The sequence below is a fragment of the Meles meles genome, chromosome 20 (genome assembly GCF_922984935.1).
Source record: "Meles meles chromosome 20, mMelMel3.1 paternal haplotype, whole genome shotgun sequence".
Taxonomy (NCBI): domain Eukaryota; kingdom Metazoa; phylum Chordata; class Mammalia; order Carnivora; family Mustelidae; genus Meles; species Meles meles.
Window position 1 is genome coordinate 56,000,079 of NC_060085.1, and position 23,246 is coordinate 56,023,324.

The following is a 23,246-nucleotide window of genomic DNA, read 5'->3' on the forward strand; positions in this document are numbered from 1 at the left end:
AGTCTCATCTTGGTGGAGCAGAAAATATGGGACACATCAATATACCACTCGAATAGAGTTGGGACATGGGATAAAGTTGGCCATCCTTGGCAGAAAACTATTTACTAAATGCCAGGTACACTCTGGCACAACCAGGAGTGCACTTAGAGCTCACATATTCTTGTGGACGAGTGGCTTTCAAACTTTTGTGAGCAAAATATCTACCTGGGGTATTTGTTAAAAATGTATATCCCTGGACATGCCCCCCAGATATTCTAAGGAGTGCCTAGGAATCTGTAACTTAAAAGGCACTCCAGGTGCTGAAGCAGATGGTCTCAGACCACAATCAGGACATTACTCGCCAGATCTGTACAAGTCTGTAGCCCCCCTCACTACTGTAATGGTGAACCAGAGACCCAGACAGGAATACACAGTACCTGAGGTCACACAGCAACCTGAGGGCCAAGAACTCTTTGCCAGGTACCAGCAGATGGTTGCCTGTAGCACCCCCAGAAGTGGAGTATCACAAGGCAGACCTGGGCAGGCTAGAGGGAGTCCTAGACCTGAATCCCAGAGAAGGAGCCGAGGAAACACACTTACCCCCTGTTCCATGCTGTCGTTGGCACGGTCTGTGACTTTGGAGATGAGAGTCAGTGCACCTGTGGAGGGTAGCAGAGAAGACAGCAGGCCTGTAGAGGAGGGCAGTCCAGGAGCCACCATCCTCGCCTCTCTGCTGTCCTCCCCTCTCTCCCACCCACTCCCCAAGATCACCGCAGTTGCAGGGGCTTGTCTGTGGATGGCACTAAGTTTTCCCACAGCTGGATCAGGTTACAGGCCCAACCCTTGTTGTGCTACTACTGCCTAAGTGTCCTTCACAGTGATTTGACCACTTTATGCCTTAGTTCCCTTGACTGTAAACTGAGTATGTTAAAATAGGGACTGCCCTGGTAGTTCATATGCATGGACAGTCACATAGAACTGGGAGGAAATAGGGACACTACGGTGACTTTTTGAGACCTGACACCACCTCCTAGCACCAAATTCTGATTACTGCCCTCTTCTTTGACTGGATGATAGCCCATCCCAGGGATGCCTGTGCCTGAGGTGAGGGGGAATCATCTCAGAAGTCCCAGAGGTTTCCTGCCCACTGCATATCCAGCTGCCAGGGAGGGGGCTATATCCTGCACCAGAGCTGGGAGAACAGGGACCTAAAGGGGAATATGTCCTCATCCTCCAGGTTCATGCTGTACTTACCCTGCGTGTTATCATACTCAGCTGAGTCCGGACAAAGGTTGTTTAAATAGTCTGCAAGGAAAAAAAAAAATAGTCTGCAAGGAGAACAAGAGCCAGGGTCAGTTTGCCCCTGGGAGGCCAGTCCCTCCTGTCCACAGGAGGAGCCCCCCTTCCAGACTTGGAGGAAAAGTGCCGGAAGAATGGGGTATCCACCCTCTCACCGCTGTCAGCCCGCCACACCACCACACCGGAACAAAACAGCCTCCTGAATCATCACCGGCGCCACTGCCGGCACTGCCAGTCCTTCCCTCATTCAGCAGGTCTCCACTGAGTGCCGGGCACTGTGCTGTGCCTTTGGCATAGGGACACAGACAAGGTGAATCCCTGCTCTTGAGAAGCACACTGTCTACGGGGGAACAGATGTGACCATCGACACAGTGGAGTGTGATATATTAAACCTTTAACACATTTATACCCACAAGCTCTGCATGGGCTGGCCTCTCTCCAGTGACCTCTCCATGTCACTCACTCATTCTGGCAATGCTGGCTCTCTTACTATTGCTTGAACACGCCACGCCTGTTAATACCCCCGAGCCCTTGCACTCACTACTCCCTCCACTGGTACTCTCTTTCTCCAGATCTTCATAGGGTTTGTGTCCTCACTTGGCTGAGATCTCTATGGAGTGTCACCTCCTCAGAGAGGTCCTTCCTGAGTGCTGTATCTAATTCCGAGCCCTATTACCCCCATCCCCTCCGCCCGCTTTATTTTCTTCAGAGCTCTTATCACTGACATATCTTTATTTCCTTGTTAGTTTGTTAAAGTATACACTCCACAGTGTCACAGAGTTTTGGCTGTTTAATTCACTGCTGTATCTCTAGGATCTAGCACAGAACCTTGTACACAGTAGACGCTCAATAAACATTCGCTGAATTAGATGAACAAATTCCATGTCTGTTGGCCCTAATATACTTTCCTTATGGCCTTGGTCACTACCCGGAATTACATGCATATCTCTATGTGTGGGTGTCCATCTCCCTCACTGGAACGGCAGTTCCCCAGGCGTGGTGTCTTTGTCCATTTGGGAGTCAGTTGGGTAAATGAGTCTGGAGCTCAGGAGAGAGGTGTGGTGTTTCTGGCAGGTGGAGGGAGGGAGGGGATGACTCCCTCTGGAGAGTTTGTAATACAGGAAGGAAGGAAAGAGGACCTAGCACTGAGCTCCAAGAAACACTGACATTAGTGGAAGAGTGGACATAGGGAGGTTGTCAACACAGATGGAGAAGGGTAGTAGAGAGGTCTCAGGGAGGCGGGGGAAAGAGTAAGTATATCACAGAAGCCTCAGAATGAGAGGGCTGAAAAGCAGAAAGTGGTCAGTGGTTAAGCCACAGAGATGGCCACAGCAGGTTCAAAGTGGAAAATGTCCACTGGTTTGGCCATAAGAAGGGCCTGGTGATAAGAACAGCTTTAGGGAAACAAGACACCCACCGAGGAAATGCAGAATGGGGGAAGGGACGAGTTTCTGTGTTTTAGGATGGGAGAGGCTGAAGTAAGACACAGAAGGTGGCCACATGTTGGCAGCAGGAGGTCCAAAGCTCAGCTGGAGGGAAGGTGGGCACCGAGTCTAGCATGTCTGGAGAAGCAGGGACGAGGAACTGAGAGCAGTCCTCCCCCACCCATTCCCACCGTGGCAGGAGGGGAGGTTGTCATCACACAGTTGGCCACCATCACCAGCACCCCTCCTCGGGTGCCTCCCCCACAAAATTCCCTCAGGGCACCCTGACATCCTGTGGGGCCCACCTGTGAGCAGCACTTGGTACTGGAAGAGGCGCTGAACCACCCGCAGCAGCCGGTGCTTCACATTCTGGCCGCCTCCTTGCTGACTCTGCTGCTCCCGAGAGACAAGAAGGACAAAACTCCATCAGAGACCTCTGTCTCAAGGCACCAGGCTCACGGCATCCTTCACACACTGTTCCATCCGCACATTTTCCTTGTCACACTGAGCTCCTCCCCAATCTATAAAACTGGGATCCCCTCCTCCAGGAAGGCCTCCCAGATTAGCACCACCCTGCTGTGATAGTTCCTTCCTTCAGGCTCACAGTCAGTGCTACATTCAGTAACATGGATCTACTAGTCCCTGCTTTGCATCTAATGTTAGTAAAAGGGAAAAAGCCCCCATTTTTCTGTCTAGTAACTGGATACCCAGTTTGTTGGTCCATTGTTGGTCACTCCAGTGGCTGGGGCCCTAGCTTGCTTTATGCTTTTCTACTGGGACAGGAGAATGGTCACTAAAACCCTCACCATGGTGGGGGCCTCATAGAGTTGTCATCAATCATCCATTAGGGAATGTTCTTGGTTTCTAGGACTTCCCTCCTACTGGGTCACCCTCTCCTCCCCCAGCCAGGTCTTCCCCTCTGGCCTCAGACCTACCAAGAAGTCCTACTGATTTACAATAAGCCCTTCCATGCCCACCCCACCCCGTATCCTTAGGGCAGGTTCTTAGAGGACCAAGGAACCCACCTCGAACTCACGGACAGCAGCTGCCAGCCGGGGAGAATGCAGGCAGTTCTCACTGAGCAGACTCAGATACCTGTCGAACTGCAGGATGTGAGTGGCATGGTGGTCAAAATCCTGCTCCCGGGCCAGGAAGACGTCAGCCACCTTCTGCTGGCTCTCCCTGCAGCCGGGGAGGGGGATGGGACAGCGAGAACTCAGCCTTTTGACCAGCACAGTGCTCACAGGTGAGCGCTGGAGTCACAATACTGGGTGGCAACCCCAGCTTGACCCTCTTGTGCTCGTTTTACTTTAGGCAAGTGACTTAACACCTGTGTCTCGGCTTCTGTATCGGTCAAATGGAGACACCATTCCACATGCTGGGTTTTAAGAGCCCCCTGCCCAGTGCAATGGAAGGAAGTAGGGGCAGGAGTCCATGGACAGCTCACCAGTGCAACAGCCTCTCCCCCAGCTCCTCCAGGATCCCCTGATGAAGGTCTCGGATGGCTGGGAGTTCATTCAGGCTGCGCCTCAGCTCCTCCCTGGCCAATGTGTTCTTGCCCTCCTGGTCTATTTCATCCAAGGCCCTCATGACAGCTCCATGGAAATCCTGAAACACCAAAGCCCTGTTACCACAGCTCACAGGACTGAACACAAGTCCTCCCTGGGAGCTCCCCTCACGGCTTTGAAGTCCTGACCTACACAGATAGTATAGGACTTTTGGCCAGCATTTCAGACCCCAGCATTCTCACCTATAAAACAGGGGTGATAACACACACCTGGTGATCACAGATAACTCGTGCCCCCAAAGCACCCAATACAACTCCTGTTACAGTGGAGGGTGTTAAGCATGTTCACTCCTGAACTTGGGTCATGCTCTTTGGGTAATCCCCTCTTTGAAGTAATATAAAGTGCTCTACCATTATCCATCTTTGAAAAGGTTCATGCACTGTGTTGCTTTAAAACAAAGGCTAGGGGTGCCTGAGTGCCTGGATGGCTCAGTGGGTTAAAAGCCTCCGCCTTCAGCTCACGTCATGATCCCAGGGTCCTGGGATCGAGCCCAGCCCGCATCGCATCGGACTCTCTGCTCAGCAGGGAGCTTGCTTCCCTTCCTCTCTCTCTGCCTACCTATGATCTCTGCCTGTCAAATAAATAATAAAAATCTTAAAAAAATAAAAAAATAAAACAAAGGCTAAAGAAGTCACAGGCAACCCCTCCATGGTGTGTTAAGCAGTCACTGAAAATGATACAAATGGTGACTATGTACAAATATTCATGTCCTAGAGCCAAGAATCAAGAAGGGATACAAAGTTGTCTTTCTACCTTAACACAGTCCTGTAAAACAGAAACAAAGGAAAAAGCTAAAAGGAAGTGAATCAAAATGTATATAATAGTTGTATCAGGGCTCTAAGATAGGAATGATTTTTTTCTTCCCTGTTTTCCAAAATTTCTGTATTATGATTAATTACTTAAAAATTCAACTAAATTGAACATTAAAATGATAACAAATGCAAAACATTTTTCTCACAAGAAAAAAATTTTATCTTCAAATACACCTGCTCTTGCATGAACCAGAGCTCTGTAGTTTTAAATATATAGGATATACTGAAAGCACCTCAAATTGTGGAGCAGTGCACATCAGGAAAAACTTTAGCATCAGAGGTCATGTGGTCCAGTCCAAATAAAGGTCAAATCACCTTTATAATATTTAGGAAAGATGACCACACTGCCTTGTTTGATTGCCTCCCTGTTGGAGAACTCACTGCTGAGCAAGACAGTTAATTCCACTGCTGAACGGTTTTCATTGCTAAAATGGTCTCTTTACATTGAGATCTGAAAGGGGAAAATGCCAGAGAGGATGAGCAGCTCCTCCTCCAGGAAGTCCTTCTGATGTTCTCTCACAGTAAAGGAATGCAGGAGAAGGGGAGGGCTAGGAAAAAAAGGCAGGGAGGTAGGTCAGGGTCAGAGAGAGGGACAAGGGGAGAAAGAAAGAAAAATGAGGAAGAGAGAGAGAACGATGGAGGGGAGGTGGGGGAGAGGAGGGAAGCAGGGACTGACAGAGAGAGCAGGACACAGAATGGGAGAGGCAGCACATTCTCCTGCACCCTCCCCTCCTCCAGTATCTGTAATGAGGTTGCCGTCAGACAGAGGACGCCAGATGTGGGGGTTACAAAGGTCTCTACTTCCTGAATACCTCATCCTGTCTGGAGCTGACCTCCTGCTGCTGCAACCTGCTTCTGCCAGGAATCCGTGGGGAAGGATTAGGAGAGGGCAGCTCACTTGTGGTCCCAAGGAGGGAGGATGAGCTGGCTCTTCCTGAGGCCGGCCCTCATCAGCCCCAGTCAAGTGCAATTTGAAGGTCTCAGGACACCTCTAGTCCCATCACTGAGGTCAGAAATTTGGGGCTGAGTCTTGAACTAATGAGACTCTCTGGCTGAAGGTATGTGTGTCCTTAAGTGGATGCCATATGCTAGAGCTATAATTAGAAACCAAATCCCATTGCACCTAAGCTATCAGAGCCTTTCCTGGAAGCATGTTTCAGAGGGTGGAGAAAATGTCATCTAAAAGTGAGAGGCAAGTGGGGGGGGTGGTGTTTAGTTCTTATTTTTTTTTTTTTTTTAAGATTTTATTTATTTGACAGACAGAGATCTCAAGTAGGCAGAGAGGCAGGCAGAGAGAGAGGAGGAAGCAGGCTTCCCGCTGAGCGGAGAGCCCGATGCGGGGCTCGATCCCAGGACCCTGGGATCATGACCCGAGCTGAAGGCAGAGGCTTTAACCCACTGAGCCACCCAGGCGCCCCAGTTCTTATTTCTGCCCACAGTGGGCTCTGGGACACTGGGGTTGTTCTGAAACTGGAGTGGGGGTTTCTCTGCTGACACAGGGCAGGAGGACCCTCCCACTCTTCCTTACGAGTCTCCATGGTTAGGACCCAGCCTCCAGCCCTGCAGGGTCTTCTCAGCCTTGGCATCCCAGAGAAAGAAAGAAAACATCCTGATGTAGACAGTAATCCCTCTTGATTGGGCAGCTGGCTAACAGGACTTTCAACACATTGTTATTGGCTCTGCGCCAGGTTCAAGCTCAGATACACCAGAAGAGCAGCTGATGACTGTGGATAAGCTGTCACCTATAGGAGCCTCAATTTCCTCACCTGTAAAATGGGGATAACAGTACCACTAAGCACAGCACGAGGCTGCTGAGAGGCTCATCCTGACGTTTAAAACTGCTTTGTAGGGGCGCCTGGGTGGCTCAGTGGGTTAAAGCCTCTGCCTTCGGCTCAGGTCATGATCCCGGCATCCTGGGATGGAGCCCCGCATCGGGCTCTCTGCTCAGTGGAGAGCCTGCTTCCCTTCCTCTCTCTCTGGCTGCCTCTCTGCCTACTTGTGATCTCTGTCTGTGAAATAAATAAATAAAATCTTTAAAAAAAAAATAAAACTGCTTTGTAAACTGTGAAGTGCTGTCCCCAGGGCAGTTATGATTATATTGTAGTTATGACATCTTCAGAGCAGGGTCACATCTGTTTTGTTTCCTGCTGTGTTTCTAAAGTCCAACAGAGCATGTGACACAGAGGAGTTTTATAGTACTCACTGACTACTGACTGACTGAAAGACCTTTAATTAACGGAAAAGGAGAGTGAGCCACAGGGAAGCCAAGATCATAATTCGGTCACTCTGTCACCCAGACCAGCACATAAAGGGAAAGAGGGTGAAGGTGAGGGAGAGAAGGAAGGACAAGCAAAGACAAGATTGTTGGCTGCATGTGCATTGGACCCCAGGGAACTGAAATATTAACTGCTCTGCAAGCTAGTTTCTCATTTGTAATTAATTCTCACTAAATTGACTCAGTCCCAACGGGCAGTATGGCCATCATCAACATGACTCATTTCAAAAACCAGAGCATAATTGGACTCGCCACAAACATCCGTTCTTAAAACTCATGCATCGGCTGGCAGTGCCATGTGCCAGCCACACCATCCATCACTCCCTGAAATGTTTCTGCTGTTTCAATAGTTCTGGCCATTACTGCACCCAGGGTCTCTCAGACGGAAAAAGGAGGTAGGAGATACCCGGCTTTTATCCCCTTATTCATTCAACATATATTCTGACTGCCTGTTCTGCACAAAGCCCTGAGGAAAGAGTGAAAGCAGGAAATGTTATTCTGCCCTCAAAGAGTTTGCAATCTAGAGAAAAAGAGGAGTAAAACCACAATTTCCACTCAGAGGTGTAAGTGCTGTGATGGAGAAAAACATAGGAGCCACAGCTGGCCACAAGGGAGACCTGGCTTACCTTTCAGAAAGCATACCAGAAAGGCAACACCTCCACTGAGATAAGAGGGGAGCGTTTCAGGCAGAGGGACAGCATGTGCAAAGGCCCTGAGGTGGAGAAGGAAGTAACCTGAGTATGTCTTGGGTACCGTGTGTATGTGCACCTTGCAGAAAATGTACAGGATTAGAAAATGACGGCACTGGAGGATCAGGCAGGGAACCCATCCCACAGGGCCCTGCAGGCTTTTAACAGCACTTGGGTTTCATTCTGGGGTGACAGGGAATTACTGGATCAAATTTCTATCTTAGAAAATTTACTTTGTTGGGAGAACAAACTGGAGGTGGCCAGAATGAGGGCAAGAAAAGTGAGAAGGCTGTCCTAGTCATCCAGGAGAGAGGCCCAGACCCAATGGTGGCCAGGGGGAAGGAGAGAGGGGATGGATGGGAGATACTAAGGAAGAAGAACTGAATGGCCCAATGCCTACAGGGTCCAGTCCAAACCCCCTCTGGGCTCAAGGATTTCCTTGTCTAGTCCACCTTCTCACCATGTTCACTTCCCAGATCCCTGTGGAGCTCCTGTTCCAGCCTTAGAGATTCTAGGCTCCAAGCCAACGCCTAGAGAACACAAATGAGTCCTTGTCTACCTGGACAGTTGCGTATGTATGACCTTGGGCAAGTCACTTCATCTCTATGGACCTCAATTTCCTCCTTTGCTAAATGGGGATACAAATACCTTCTTCATAGAGTTTGTGCACATTGCCTTCTGCTATGTTTTAGGATGATTCGTTTTTATGCTTTCCTTCTCCCCTAGATTGAGGTACTGTAACCCCAGCACCCAGGCCAGGGAAAGTGAGCAACACAACAGTCAACATATACCGAACATTGCATGCCATCTGAGCTCAACACTGTACAGTCACTTTCCCATCTAGTCCTCAGAACAACCCTTTCACTTTGGCAGTACTGTTTCCATTTTGCCAATAAAATAATCAGGTCCAGAGGGGTTAAATAAATTGCCCAAAGCCACTAAGATGGCAAGATTCAAGCCAAAGTCAACCTGATTCCAAAGTTTCGGCTCTTTCCCTTGTTCCATGCCAATTCCACATTTACAGATGGGCCCAGACAGGGAAGTGACTTGCTCAGGTCAAGGAGGTGGAGAACCCAGTTCTCCAGAGTGATGGCCAGGGCTCCTATCCAACCACAGAGACCATAGGACAGCCTGGTGGAGAGGCCTGAGTGTGAGGACTGCCTCTCTGGCTCTGGAGCCCGAACAAGTTTCCTGGAGTTCACAGGTTCTCAGAACCCTGTCCTGGGCTTGTGAGTGGGGTGGAGGAAGTAGGGACCTCCTAAGCAGGGCTTAGTCCCTTGGCCCCTTTTTCTCTTTTCCAAACCTACTACTGAGTTTTCTGGGCAGCACAGCATCTCCATTGTCTGGACTAAACAATTGGTGGGTAGTCAGAATGTCAAACCACTGATGTGGCTGCTCACTGCCCATCTGGCCAAACACACACCAAACTCAACCAAGACCCACATGTATCACAAACATGCACTGGCAGGCCATGAGCTATCCAGGAGACATGGCTTCACCTGGCCTGGTCAGTCACTGGAGGGTACTTTGGAACCCTGAAAACAATTCTGTGTGGGGGCACACAAAAACTTTTTTTTTTTCTTAAGAGAGGGAGGAAGAGGAAGCAGGGCAGAGGGGGAGGGAGAGAAAATCTTAAGCAGGCTCCACGCCCAGCTCAGAGCCCAATGTGGGGCTCAATCTCATGACCACAAGATCATGACCTGAGTTGAAATCAAGAGTTGGAAGCTTAAACAACTGAGCTACCCAGGGGTCCCTAGACTTCTTAAACTGTATATAAAAAGTATGAGCCATACAGAAAAAGAAATAAATTGGACTTCATGTTATCAGATTGAATATGGAAAAAGGGAATTTGGTTGTTCTATGTACTACTGCTATTCTTGTCACTTTTCTGTAAAATTGAATTTATTTTTTAAAACTTTTAAAAAGATTTTATTTATTTACTTGACAAAGATCACAGGTAGGCAGAGAGGCAGGTAGAGAGAGAGGAAGGGAAGCAGGCTCTCCGCTAAGCAGAGAGCCCGATGCAGGACTTGATCCCAGGACGCTGGGATCATGACCTGAGCCGAAGGCAGAGGCTTAACCCACTGAGCCACCCAGATGCCCCAAAATTGAATTTATTTTTAAATAGAAGTTCAGGGCACCTGGGTGCACAGTTGAGGGACCGACTTTCAAATTATGGTCTCAGGGTGGTGTGACTGAGCCCTGTGCTGGGCTCCGTGCTCCACACTCAGTGTGGGGTCTGCTTGAAATTCTCTCTCTTTCTCCCTCTGCCCCTCCTACTTGTGCTCACTCTCTCACTAGAATAAATAAATCTTTAAAATAGATAGATAGACAGACAGAAGTTTAAAATCATTGAAAATGTAAGATGAAAAATAATAAAATGCTTAGGAATAAATTTAACAAAAGCATACAACCTGTACTCTGGAAACAACAAAACATCAGTGAAAGAAATTAAAGAATGGGCATCACTGAACTTCACTGAAAGAAATTAAAGACATTAAAGAATGGGTGGCCCAGTTGGTCAAGCACCTGACTCTTGGTTTTGGCTCAGGTCATGATCTCAGGCTTGTGATATCCAGCCCCACATAGGGCTTCTCACTGGGTGCTGCCTATTTAAGATTCTCTCTCCCTCTGTCCCTACCCCCTCTCTAAAAAATGAATTAAAGAAGATCTATATAAATGGAAAGATGTCTCATATTCACAACTTAATACTGTTAACAGGGCAATATTCCCCAAGGTGATATACAGACTCATCTCAACCCCCATCAAAATCTCAGTTGCCTTTTTTTTAAGATAAACTGACAAACTGATTCTAAAATTCACATGGAGATACAAGGGACCCAGAACAGGCAAAACTATCTTGAAAAAGAGGAACAAAGTTGGAAGACTCACATTTCCTTATTTTAAAACTTACTAGAGGGCTACAGGAATCAAGGTTCTATGGTATCAGGGTATCTGGGTAGCTGTTGATTAACTGTCTGGCTCTTGGTTTCAGCTCAGGTCAGGATCTCATGGGTCATGAAACTGAGCCACATGTGGGGCTCCCTGCTCGGTGGGGAGTCTGCTTGAAGACTCTCTCCCTCTGGACCTCCCTCTGCTCTCTCTCTAGCTCAAATAAATAAATAAATCTTAAAAAAAAAAAAGACTATGTGCTATTGGCATAGGACAGAGATAAAGATCAATGGAATAGAATTACGAACCCAGAAATAAATCCAGAAATGTTTATGGTGATTTTTCACAAGGGTGCCAAGCAAATTCAGTGGGAAAAAGCCTTTTCAAAAAATGATGCTGAGATATTTGGATATCCATATTCAAAAGGATGAATCTGGACTCCTTCTTTATACCATCTATAAAAATTAACCCAGAATCAAACACTTGCATGTAAGAGCTAAAACTATAAAACTCTTTAAAAAAATATGGGAGTATATCTTTGTGATTTGGGACTAGAAAATCTTTCTTAGATATGACACCAAAAGCACAAGCAACAAAAGAAAACAAATTAGATTACACCAAAATTAAAGACTTCTATGCTTCAAAGGACACTCTTGAAGAGTGAAAAGACAACCCACAGAATGAGAGGAAATATTTGCAAATCACAGATCTAATAAGGGACTTGTATGCAGAATTACAATGGAAAGATAACCCATTAAAAATGGGCAATGGGTTTGAAGGCATTTCTCCAAAGAAAATATACAGATGACCAAGATGCACATGAAAAGATGTCTGACATCATTAATCATTAGGGAAATGCAAAATCAAAACCACAATGAGATCCCACTTTGTACCTACCAGGATGGCTATAAAAAAAAGGACAGATAAAAACAAGTCCTGCAAGGAGATGGGAGAAATTGGAATGCTCACACACTATTAGTGGGAATCTAAAATGGTGCAGCCACTTTGGAAAACAGCTGGCGGATCCTCAAAAGGTTAAAAAGTTACCGTATGACCCACCAATTACACTTAAAGGTGTATTCCCAAGAGAATGGAAAACGTATGTTCATTACAAGAATTTGTCCATGAATGTTCACAGAAGCATTTTCAGAATAGTCAAAAAGTGGGAAGCACTCAAATGTCCATCAGCTGATGAATGGATAGACAAAATGTGGTCTATCCACACACCGGAATGTTAGGCACGGAAAGGGATGAAGTACTGAGACAGACGACAATGTGGACGACCTTGAATACATTATACTAATGAAAGACACCGATGACAAAAAGGTACAGTTTATGTGAAACGTCAAGAACAGGAAAATCTACAGAGACAGAACTAGACAGCCAGGTGCCTAGGGCTGAGATGGGCTGATGGGGAGCGACAGCTTAGGGGACTGCACTTTCTTTCTGGGGTGATGAGAATGTGCCAAAATTGACTGTCATGATGATTACGCAGCTCTGAACATGCTAAAAACCATTGCATTTTACACTTTTAATGGTTGAATTGTATGGAACGAGATTTATATCTCAACTAAGCTATTAAGAAATGGAAATGGGGGGGCGCCTGGGTGGCTCAGTGGGTTAAAGCCTCTGCCTTCGGCTCAGGTCAGGATCCCGGGGTCCTGGGATCGAGCCCCACATTAGGCTCTCTGCTCAGCAGGGAGCCTGCTTCTCCCTCTCTCTCTGCCTGCCTCTCTGCCTACTTGTGATCTCTGTCTGTCAAATAAATAAATAAAATCTTTAAAAAAAAATGGAAATAGGGAAGCCACAGATTGGGAGAATATTCACAGTGCGCATCAGATTTGTGTCCAGAATATTTAAGGAATTCCCTACAGATCTGTAAGAAAAAAACAGACAGCCCAATTAAAAAATAAGCAAAAGGCTTCAAATGTGGATTTCCAAATGGCTAAAAAACAGAAAAGATACTCAATTTCATCGACCATCGATGAAATGCAAGCTAAACCCATAATGAGAAACCATCATGAGCAGCCACAAGTAAGAAGACTGACAATACCAGTGTACTCGCAGCATGAGGAACATTACTCCCAGATGTTGGGGGTGAAAGTATGTATCACTTCAACCATTTTGAAAACCTATTTGGCAGTTCCTAATAAAAGCTGGATCTGTGCTTACTCTATGACCAATAATTCCATTCTAGGTAGATACTGAGGAGAAATGATTGCTCATGTTCCCTCAAGATATGTGTGAGAACATTCACAGCAGCTTTGTAATAGCCCGAGCTGGAAACGAGCTAAATGATCATTAACAAGGGGACGGATACACCAACGGTGGTATATCCACACAGAGGAATACTTGGATGAATCTCATATATTGCATTGCGCTAAGGAAGCCAGACACAAAAAAATAAATAATTCACGATTCCATTCATATGAGGTCCAACAACAGGCTAAACCAATCGTATGTGGTGGAAAGGAAAATAGTGGTAACCTCTGGTGGGTGACATGGACTGGAGAGGGGCACAAGGCATCTTCTGGGATGATGAAAATATTCCGAGTGGTACCAAGTGCATGCACATGCATACACACACACACAAAAAACTTAAGCCCTGCCTTTAAGATTTGTGCATGTAACTGTATGTAAGTTACAAAACATTTTTTAAAAAAGAAAGCTGCTCTCTGAGGTCCCTGGGTGAGGGAAGACAAGGGCTGCTTTCCCCCATTGCCTTGTGTCTCTTCCAAGCCCTTCATTTAAAGTTAAACTCTTGGGCCTGGAGTTCATGGTCCAACCTACTTCCACACCTGCTCACTATGCATACCAGGACTTCCCCAAGATGCTTCACAATCATCTGTGGGACTTACTCAAACCCCCATTGCTGGGCCTGCCTCCAGAGCTTCCATTTGGGAGGCTGGGGATGGGGCTGGATAATTTTCATTTCTCCCATGGTCCCAGGTAATGCTGCTGCTGCTGGTCATGGGATCACACTTTGAGCACCACTGCTTTACAGGAATCCTCTTTTCCAGCCTCTGTGTCTTTGTTCTGTGCTTCTGGCATCGAATCCATACCTTGTTCATCTTTTAAAGCTGCTTCAAATGCCACCTCCATCATGAAGCTCTCCTGGACTACTTCAGCAGTCAGTCTACAGCCTCCAGAACTCTGGGGTCACAGCCTGAAGGGAACCACCCTGATCTCAGAAAGTCTCTGAAGTCTCAGTTTTAGATTATGAATTAAGGCATGTTTTACATTATTCTCTAAAATATAGCCATGTGTGATTTAACTTACTTAAAAATATATATCTAAAGCAAAGCAGAAGCTCTTAGAAAATGTGTCCTGTTGGACACCTACTACATTCCTCAGGCAGGGTTATGTGTATCCCAGCCTGAAAAGCAATGGCTTTGCAAAATTTTGCATTGTCAGGCTATGTACTTACTCTGTATGCTTGTTATCTTCTCTCCAATTACTCAGAGAGCAAACTGATTCTCATTCACTTAAGTTTCACCCTTAGATTGACCGAGCTTTGTTCATAACTGTGCTGAATGAATGTTTTTAAACCATCTATTTTAAACCTTCTGGCTATCTGCACAACCAGGGTTGGGGACCCGTGTTCTAGAGGATGCCTTTCTTGAAGGGGCAGGGAATCACAAAGAACTCATGCTGAAGGGACCTTACAGGATCATCTGTTTGTGGGCCTCAAATGTTACTGCCCATCAGCATCACTTGGAGGGTTCCTTAAAACACAGATGGCCAGGCCCTATCCCCAGAGTTTCTGATCTCACAGCTGTGGGGTGGGGCTCAAGAATATGCATTTCTTATAAGTTCCCTGGTAATGCTGGTGCTACTGGTTCGGGGACCACATTGGGAAAACCACTTTTCTTAGTCGACTATTTCTCACACTGTGCTCCATGGAGCCCCAGGAGGGAGGCAGGCAGAGGTACCTTAAGGGAGGTAGAGGCAGGGCCCAAACTCTGGCCTCCACCCACCTTTGAACCAAAGCATCTCTCCTTTTAGCTAGTCTTCATATCGGGGTTCCGGGTAAAATTCCATTTGAAGACAAGCTTCCATGGCTAAAAATGTCTGAGTCCCACTGGCCATCTCAGGGTGAAGGATTAAAAGAAAGAGAGACTTTCCAGGGTTACACAGCAATTTCTTTTCTTGAACTGAATTTCTTGAACCCCACACACCTGGGGAGGAACCCTTTTCCTGAGAACTCCTCAATAGCTACTACATTCATACTTCCCAGTACAGAGAGCTCACCCCCCTCCCTAGCAGTTCAAATGGAAAGAAAGCACATCTTCTCACACTGAACCGAAATCCGTCACTCTCTGGGTCCACAAAGATCAATGAGTTCATTGATTGTGCCCTGGGAGAGCCCGCAAGAACTCAGAAACAGGGCCCTCCCCACTCAATTAAAACTTACTTCTTAATGTTGTCTGTGGACACGGGTGCAAAGATAAAAGTAAGAGACAGACACACAATCTTCCTAGATCCACACAACTTCCCCAGCTTGAGGCCACCTAGGAGTTTGGCCTGGGTTAACCTCTTGGTTCCCCAGCATCACCCCCTCCCATCCAACCCACCAGACCAACCTTCCCCCAAACTCCTTCACTACATCTGCCCTGCTCAAGTCCTCAGGGCTCCCAAATTCTTCTACCTCCCTTTTGAAAGGCCCTGGGGCATGATATTCAGGCTTTCCCTGAAGACCAGCTCTCCAGTCACACTTCCGGTAAACCCCACACCCCCAAACCCTCCACTCTGTCCACTTGTTCCTGCTGCTCCTATCCTCCAGAAGGCCTGTTCCTACTTTCTGTCCATCAACGCCATCTCAACATCCTCTCTTCCAGGAAGCCTTCCCTGACTTCATTCCTCCTGCTCACACTAATTCCCCCCTCCTAATGCTCCCTACACCTAAACAGACTGTTCTACTTCTGTTTGTTTCCTCCCCTTCTCAGGGCTCTGGAGTCATATGGCCCTGGCCCTACTTCTTACTGGCTGTGTGACCTTGGGCAAGTCACTCATTTTCTCTGAGACTCAGTTTTGGACTCATTCAACCATCTGAGAACTATTTACTGGGTACAGAATGTGTGTAGTTAAATGATATAACGTATGTGAACTGTCAAGCACAGAACAGAAGGTCAACAGATGCCCATGCCGCCCTCCTCTACGGCACCAGTGTCCAGGTACACTGGACACTAGCTGTGCTGAGAAGCCAGAGATGTCTTGGAGAGGAAAGAGGGGACAGCAATCGGAGGCAAACTGATAGCACCCAATTCAGATAAACTCATAAATTTGACACTGAGTCCCTCTAGATCCTGCACTTGCCCCAGTTCTGTCAGCACCAAGGCCATGGTTGAATTAAACATGCATGTAGTGCTCAGGGAGGGCTGTCCTGTTCCTCCAAGCAGTCTGAGAAATCTGGCTCTGTCCTGGGCACTCCTGATGCCCTTTCAGGTGGCTACCACCATAGAGCAAGGTGGGTGTGGGAGGTGCTATCAGGGGACAGATTCAGGGAGGAAAGCTTCTCATCTGCCTTTCTGCACTGTGTTCTCCTAATACTCCTCCCTTAGTCCATCTGACCCTTTCACAAAAACCTGCCAGGCGGGTCACCTGGGTGGCTGGTTTGTTAAGCGTCTGACTTCAGCACAGATCATGATCTCAGCATCCTGGGATGGAGCCGCAGGGCCTGGGATTGAGCCCTGCCTTGTTGTCATCATCATCCTCACTCTTGTCCTCCGGCTCCCTGCTCAGTGTGGAGCCTGCTTGTTCCTCTCCCTCTGCTCCTCCTCCCATTCTTGCACTCTCTTTCTCTCTCAAATATATTAAAAAACAAAAAAACAAACAAAAAACCCCCAAACTGAAAACCTGCCAGGCCCCCAGGGCTTTAAAGCCCCCTCCGCATTCCACACATTCCCTCAGGGAACTCCAGGTCACTTCCGGGCCTTCAGTTGATATCTCCACATTTAATCACTTCTGGTGCACATCCTGTGCCCAGCAGATCACTGGGATGTCCTTCCCCCACGCCTCACGCTTCACAGAACCCACACTAAACTCATCACCCCTGTGTCTAGACTGACCCCTTCCAACATTTGCTGCTCTGGTGAGTCAACAAGTCAGATATCTGAGGTCAGCCTGGACCCCTCTTTGCCTCTCCTGCCCCCTACAGCCAGCAATCACCAAGCACATCACCCTCCAATCTGCCCACAGTACTCAAGTCCAGTGTCCCCTTCTGCTGGAATCACCCAATGGCCTCCCCACAGACATTCAGTGCCTCAAACCCAACCCCCAACATGACTCATGGGGCCCTGCCTACTCTGCCCCTCACGTCTCACCACTCTGTCACTCATGCACACACCACAGCCATGCAACACTTCTTTCAGCTCCCAAAGATGCCAGTTTCTAACTGGATTCCAGACCTTCACACGTGCAAATCCTCTTGCCAGGTACAAGCTTCCTCACCTGGCCAACTGTTCCCCACCCTTCAGGTCTCAGCCTAGACATGTTTCCTCTGGGAATCCTTCTCCAGCCTCCAGAAGACTCGGACGGAGGCCTCCTCTGAACTTCTCAGGCTCAGTACACCCCTGTCATTATACTAACATTGTCCCTTTTGTGCTTGTCTCCTTCCTAGACTGTCAGTTCCTGAAGGGCAAGGACCCAGTACCCAGCACATTCCCAGAGGTGCTTGGGAAAGATTTCTGACTGAAAAAGTGGTAAGACTACTGGAAGGATTAACCCCACCATCACTCATTCATCAGATATTTACTGACCCCTGATGGTGTACCAGGCCTCACAAGACACTGGCAATGGGACCAGTCAAGCTCTTTGCCCTCAACAAGCTCTGAGTTTAGTGAGGGAGATAAGACGGTAAATAAGCCCCTGACAACAGCCCCAAAATAAATGAAGCAAAGTGGACAGAATGAAAGCGAGAGAGAGACAACTCAGTAAGCAACACCCCACTCCCAGTAAGGGACAGGAGGATGAGACAGAAAGCCAGCAGGGATACAGAAGACTCAAACAGCACCATCGATCAGCCTGACCTAAGTGACATCTATAGGACACCCACCAGCTAGAGCAGAAAACACACATTTTTCAAGCACACATGGAACATTCTCCAGGATATACTACATAGCAGGCCAAAACCAAATCTCAACAAATTTAAAACCATACAAAGCACATTCTCCAACCAGGATAGAATTAAAAATCAGCAGTAAGAGAAAATTTGGGAAATTCACAAATAGTTGGAAATGGAACAACATAATTTTAAATAACTCATGGGTCAAAGAAGAAACCACAAGGGGAATTAGAAAGTATTTGGAGCTGAACAAAAATGAAAATACAACATAAGTAAACAAATACATAAATTAGATGATTTTAGATATGAAAGGTTCCGTGAAGAAAATAAAATGAAGTATGAGACGGTGCAGAAGAGGAGGCATAGCTGTGGTTCCTTACCCTCCCCCAGCATCCATACCCCTACCATGGCCTCTTCATAGGGAGAGCAGATCACTACCCCCATCTTTGGGCAAGGGCATGGCATTTCCTTTGGCCAATGGGATGTGGGCAGAAGTGATGATGGTCAGTCATGAGACTGAATCTCAGAAGCCCTCTGGTGTTTCTGCTTGTTCCCTGCCATCACCATGGGAAGGGCCTTCCCTGGTTGCCTGCTGTCCCTTTAGCCTGGGTCCCAGAATGAACATATAAGAAGCACAGCCACTGAGTTGACCTGAGCTTTGACCAACTGATTTCCAGTTGACCCAGACTTTATTTTCCCCAAATGGCTCATAACAATATCTCCTATCTCACATGGTCATTATGCAATGTAAGCTTGGTATTTCTCCCAGTGATACTGGAAACTATCCCCTCCCCTTGAACTTGGGTAGACGTATGTGACTGTCTCCACTAATAGAGTATGATGTAAGTGGTGCTACGTGACTTAAGCCGGGAACATAAAATGCCACGCACTTCCTCCTGGCTCTCTCTTGGGACACCAAGTCTTGGAATGCAGCCACCATGCTGTGAGGAAGCCCAAACTTGCCCAAGCAGAGAGACCACATGGAGAGGCCACAAGTAAGTGTTCTGGTCAATAGCCCAAATGAGGTCCCAGACAATAGCCAATAGTAACCACCAGCCATGAAAGATAACACTTGGGGTGATTCTAACCTCTGGCCATCAAGTTTCCCTTGGTCTTGAAGTCCTCCCCAGACACTGCGGAGCAGAGACACACTCTCCCAACCTTGCCTGGTCCCAACTTCTGGCCCAGAGAATTTGCAAGCATAATAACATGGTTGTTCTGCCACGAAGTTTTGGTCACCACTTCTTTGAGCTGACAGCAGAATGAGGAGGAGGAACTGGTTATGAGATCGGGGTAGGACATTCCAGCGGCAGAAAAGCACGTGAAAAGTCATGCAATGGAAATGTATCTGTAGTGTGAAGAAGAGTGGGAAGGCCCAGAGTTGCTGAAGCGAACAACAAAAGTGGTAGGAGGCAGTGCCAGAGAGGTAGGTGGGGAGGGATCAGATCTTGTTGATGGGCCTCTTAGGGGAGGGGCCTCTCTTGGGGAATCAGATGGTGATAACTTCCAGGATTACCTCTCCCTGTTGGCAGACTGGCTTCTGAAAAGGGCTTCAGTGCCTTAGGCCAAAGGAGGAACCCATGGTAGGAATTTTCAGCTCTTGCTAGGGAGGGATTTTTTTTTTTTACTATGAGGAAACACAGCACTGAGGATATCCACAGGACGTTAACTGTTCAAGGTCTATAATGACTCACTACATATAAGAAATAGCATAAATGCCATGGCCTGGCATTTCAGGTACTTGGTTTTTGGACAAATCATTCAACCCCCAAGTCCACCTCCAACCTGCCTTTCCAAACTTATCCATGTTCTAACCATGTGTGATGATGCACCATTCTCCAGACATAACATGTACCTTCAGGTCTGTGAGGATTTCCATGCTGACCACCTGCCTTACGTGCCGTCCTCCATCAGGTTTCTTCAAAGTCTATCTTAGGGGCACCTCTTTTACTAGTCTTCTTAGATACCCCAAAGGGGAATAAGTCTCTCCCTTCCCCCATGCTCCTGCAGATTTTGCGCAAAACTATAGTTGTGCAAATTATACTTACTGTGGAGTAGCATAACTGTCCACCTATTTCTCCTCCCCACTCCACCCTTTCCCCCACAAATGAGAGACACTTATTCAAGGGCAGATTCTAGGTGTTATTTATCTTTGGGGCTTGAAAGCCCATCTCAGTGCCACAGGCATGGTTAAAAATCCTGTGATGTCTGACTCAAGAGGAATAAGCCAGGTGGATGGCTGGTTGGATGGATAGGTGAGTGGGTGGGTGAGTGGACAGGTGGACGGGAGGATGGGTGGATGGCTGGAAGGATGGATAGACCTCTGAATAGTGGATGAACTGAAGGAGGGTATGAACAGGAACACAGATGTGGCATAAGGGGGCATAGACCGATTAAAGGACAGATGAGTGGTTGAAAAGCTGGCTACATGATTGGGCGAGAATTTGATTATACAGATAGATGGGCAGGGGGATGAATGCATTTATGACTGGGTTCCTGGAAGGATAGAAAGAAGTCTTTAAACCAGAAGTCAGCAAAGCCTTTCTGTAAAGGGCCACACCATAAATATTTAAGGCTTTGTGGACCACATACAGTCTCAGTCAAATATTCTTCACCTCTTTTTTTTCTTTTTTCTTTTTCCAACCATAAACTGCCCCACGAGGAGAATTTTATTGATGGCACTAGTTTATTTCCCTCTTAAAAGACCAACAGCAACCAAATGAAGTGAACATAACCTCAAGATTTTATTGTCCTCATAATATGACAAAATATGAAGCTTAGAACCGATTCACTGGCCCTTTCTCTTATCTCCTCCCAGTTCAAAATGCTTGCATCCCTTAATAGCCAGCATTCTCTTAGATCTGCAATTGCACTCAACACATTCAAGCCTCAGCACAATCTTCTTTGTAGTTTTAGCCTTTTTCTGGAAAATCGGCTTAGTCTGCCCATCATAGCCACTTTGCTTCCTGTCATAATGTTGCTTTGCCTGGGCATAAAGAGAGTCTTTGCCTATCTTGTACCGTGTCATTTTGTGGGGTTGGTGCTTGCCATACTTCTTGCAGAAAGTCCGTTTAGGAACGTTCACATGTTCGTGAGAGTGCTATATCGCCATGGAAAGTTCACCTCTTTTTTTTTTTTCTTTCAAATTATATATTTGACAAGGGTCTAGTATCTAAAATATATGGAAAATTCTTATATCTTTTTTTTTTTTTGAAGTACAGTTGATGCATCTTCTTTGCCTTTTTTCACAAACATTTAAAACACATAGGGGTGGCTGGGTGGCTCATCTGGTTAAGTGGCTAACCTCAGCTTAGGTCATGATCTCATGGTTCTGGGATGAAGCCCCTTGAGTCAGGCTCCCTGCTCAGTAGGGAGTCTGCTTTTCCCTCTCCCTTTGCCCCTCTCCCACTCAGCCCCCCTAAATAAATAAATAAAATCTTAAGTCAATAAAATAAATAAACATATAAAATCCATTTTAGTTAATAGGCTATGCAAAAATGGGATCTTGCTTATTAGGATTCAATTCCTGATGACCAGAACTTTTAGTAATCCCTGAGTTAGTTCTGTCTATCAGTTCACAAGTACTGGGTTGAATCACAAACATAGAAGGTCACAGGCCACCCCATCCCCCCTCAAAACAGCATAATGGAGCCAGGGACCTTCTAGCTGGGGAGGTTCAGAACACACGATCAGCCCTTCTCATCTCCGGGCAGCCTTGGGATTTCAATACCATCAAATTTGTAAGGAGGAATTCTGAGAGATAACCTGCTAATCTTAGCACTCGGAGATGGATCCAGCCTGGGAGTGGTGGAGAATGTCTCAAAGTTTACGGGTCTCCTTTGGACTCATGTCCCTGGCTAGGACTTGGATTCACACTGGGGCTTTTCTTCCACTTCTGTCCCCATACACACTGACATCATAAACGGAGCTCTGGACCACAATTTCCCGAAACTAGCTTAAGAGTTGTGACTTTTATGGGTTCTTTTTCTTTTCCTCCTCAGGATATTATTATGGATTACCAGTGGTTTCAGCATCTTTCCAACTGGCAGGAAGCAGTGCAAACACAGATGGAAGTTTCCCAGTTAAAACCCTCTTAATAAAGTCATAAAACAAAATGCCCAGCCTCTCTGTCATGCTGCCAGCTCAGAGGCAAGTGAGAGAGGAAAAAAACAAAAACAAAAACAGGAGAGTGACTCTTCCTGCCCTTTCTAAAGAGATCTTCTAGGTGTTAAGAGGGTGGTACACTTCATACCTGAGGGCTTTTGGGTTTAATAATGAATACAAACCTTTCATCCTAAAGGGCAAAAAGGAGGCCCTGGGCGCACAGACCAGAGTAGTGCTCTGTCCTGCTTCTGGGGACCTGGGGGCCCCTGCTCACATAGCAATGCGACACTAGGGTGATGTCACTGACAGGGACCTCAGTTGGATTCTTCAGGAGGCCTGGATTGGTGCTGGGGCTCTGCTGCATCCAGAGAGGTCCTTGCTACAGAGAGCTCCGAAGGCAGTTGGGAGATGCAGGATTAACACATGACTGTGCACTGGGAGCATAGGGTGTTCACCCTGGCTCAGTCACTCTCTCTGGACCTCTAGGTCACCACAGACATTATGTCCAGGGTGGACATTCCCAGCTCTGATGTTCTTGGATAGATGTGGTGAACAATGCAGAACAGTGTGGCATTAGATACTAAACTACTAGGGGATTGGAAATGGCTTAGAGACCTCAGGGAGCAGGTGCCCTTGATGCTACCTCACTTCCCACATCTCTGTTGTACCCTCTTCTCTCATTCCTCCTTATGACTCATCCCAGAAGTCACCACCTCGGGGAACGATTCCCCCAGGTTGCCAGTCCTTCCCCCTGTGCTCTAGATAATTTCTCCTTTACTGATTTGGCTTCTTTGCTGGCCAGAGAGCTCCTGGGAAAGGACCTGTCTGACCTGACTTTCTGTTTCCCAGCTCTTGTCACACAAGAGCTCAGAATTCATCAAAAAATGTTTGTTGAAGTGAACTGAACTGACTGCAAAGGGAGACCTTCCAGGCAGTTTTGCAGGTTGGAAGGGGTGGCAGTGCCTGATACCCAGGCAGTCTCCACATCTGGCCTCCTTTCCTCAGAAAGTCCACAGGATTTCCTCTCCAACGGCTCAGGTGTTAACTGCCCCAGTGCTGAGATGACTGAGAAAGCCTCTCTATACCCAAGCTGTTCTGTCACTGTGCTAACATACCTTCTTCTCCAGATGGATCTGAACAC

At 47.0% G+C, this 23,246-nt stretch overlaps 2 protein-coding genes across 4 annotated transcripts in view; both read right to left on the reverse strand.

The window, feature by feature from the left end:
• FGD5 (FYVE, RhoGEF and PH domain containing 5) overlaps positions 1 to 23,246 on the reverse strand; it is a 123,273-nt gene that overhangs the window by 30,816 nt on the left and 69,211 nt on the right. For 2 of the 3 annotated variants that reach the window (XM_045990350.1, XM_045990352.1), the window contains exons 6-10: positions 4,150 to 4,310; positions 3,728 to 3,884; positions 3,008 to 3,095; positions 1,234 to 1,284; positions 580 to 638 (exon numbers count right to left, since the gene is read on the reverse strand). In XM_045990350.1, the coding sequence (XP_045846306.1) occupies positions 580 to 638; positions 1,234 to 1,284; positions 3,008 to 3,095; positions 3,728 to 3,884; positions 4,150 to 4,310 (516 nt within the window). The remainder of the gene's footprint in view (positions 1 to 579; positions 639 to 1,233; positions 1,285 to 3,007; positions 3,096 to 3,727; positions 3,885 to 4,149; positions 4,311 to 23,246) is intronic. The other variant, XM_045990351.1, reaches the window with a different exon arrangement.
• Positions 20,537 to 22,469, reverse strand: LOC123932754 (60S ribosomal protein L36a-like). The gene is made up of 3 exons (XM_045991342.1): positions 22,380 to 22,469; positions 22,254 to 22,295; positions 20,537 to 21,101 (listed from the first exon to the last, which is right to left on the reverse strand). The coding sequence occupies exons 1-3, from the start codon at positions 22,467 to 22,469 to the stop codon at positions 20,790 to 20,792; spliced, it is 444 nt and encodes a 147-aa protein (XP_045847298.1). The 3' UTR covers positions 20,537 to 20,789.

Bases quoted from the DNA above. Each gene is read 5' to 3' on its own strand.
- LOC123932754 (XM_045991342.1), bottom strand. From the start codon at position 22,469: ATGCAGCAGAGCCCCAGCACCAATCCAGGCCTCCTGAAGAATCCAACT. The intron at 22,296-22,379 runs GTGAGCAGGGGC...TTTGCCCTTTAG, and splicing joins CCCTAGTGTCGCATTGCTAT to GATGAAAGGTTTGTATTCAT. The intron at 21,102-22,253 runs GTATGAAGTGTA...ATGGCGATATAG, and splicing joins TTAAACCCAAAAGCCCTCAG to CACTCTCACGAACATGTGAA.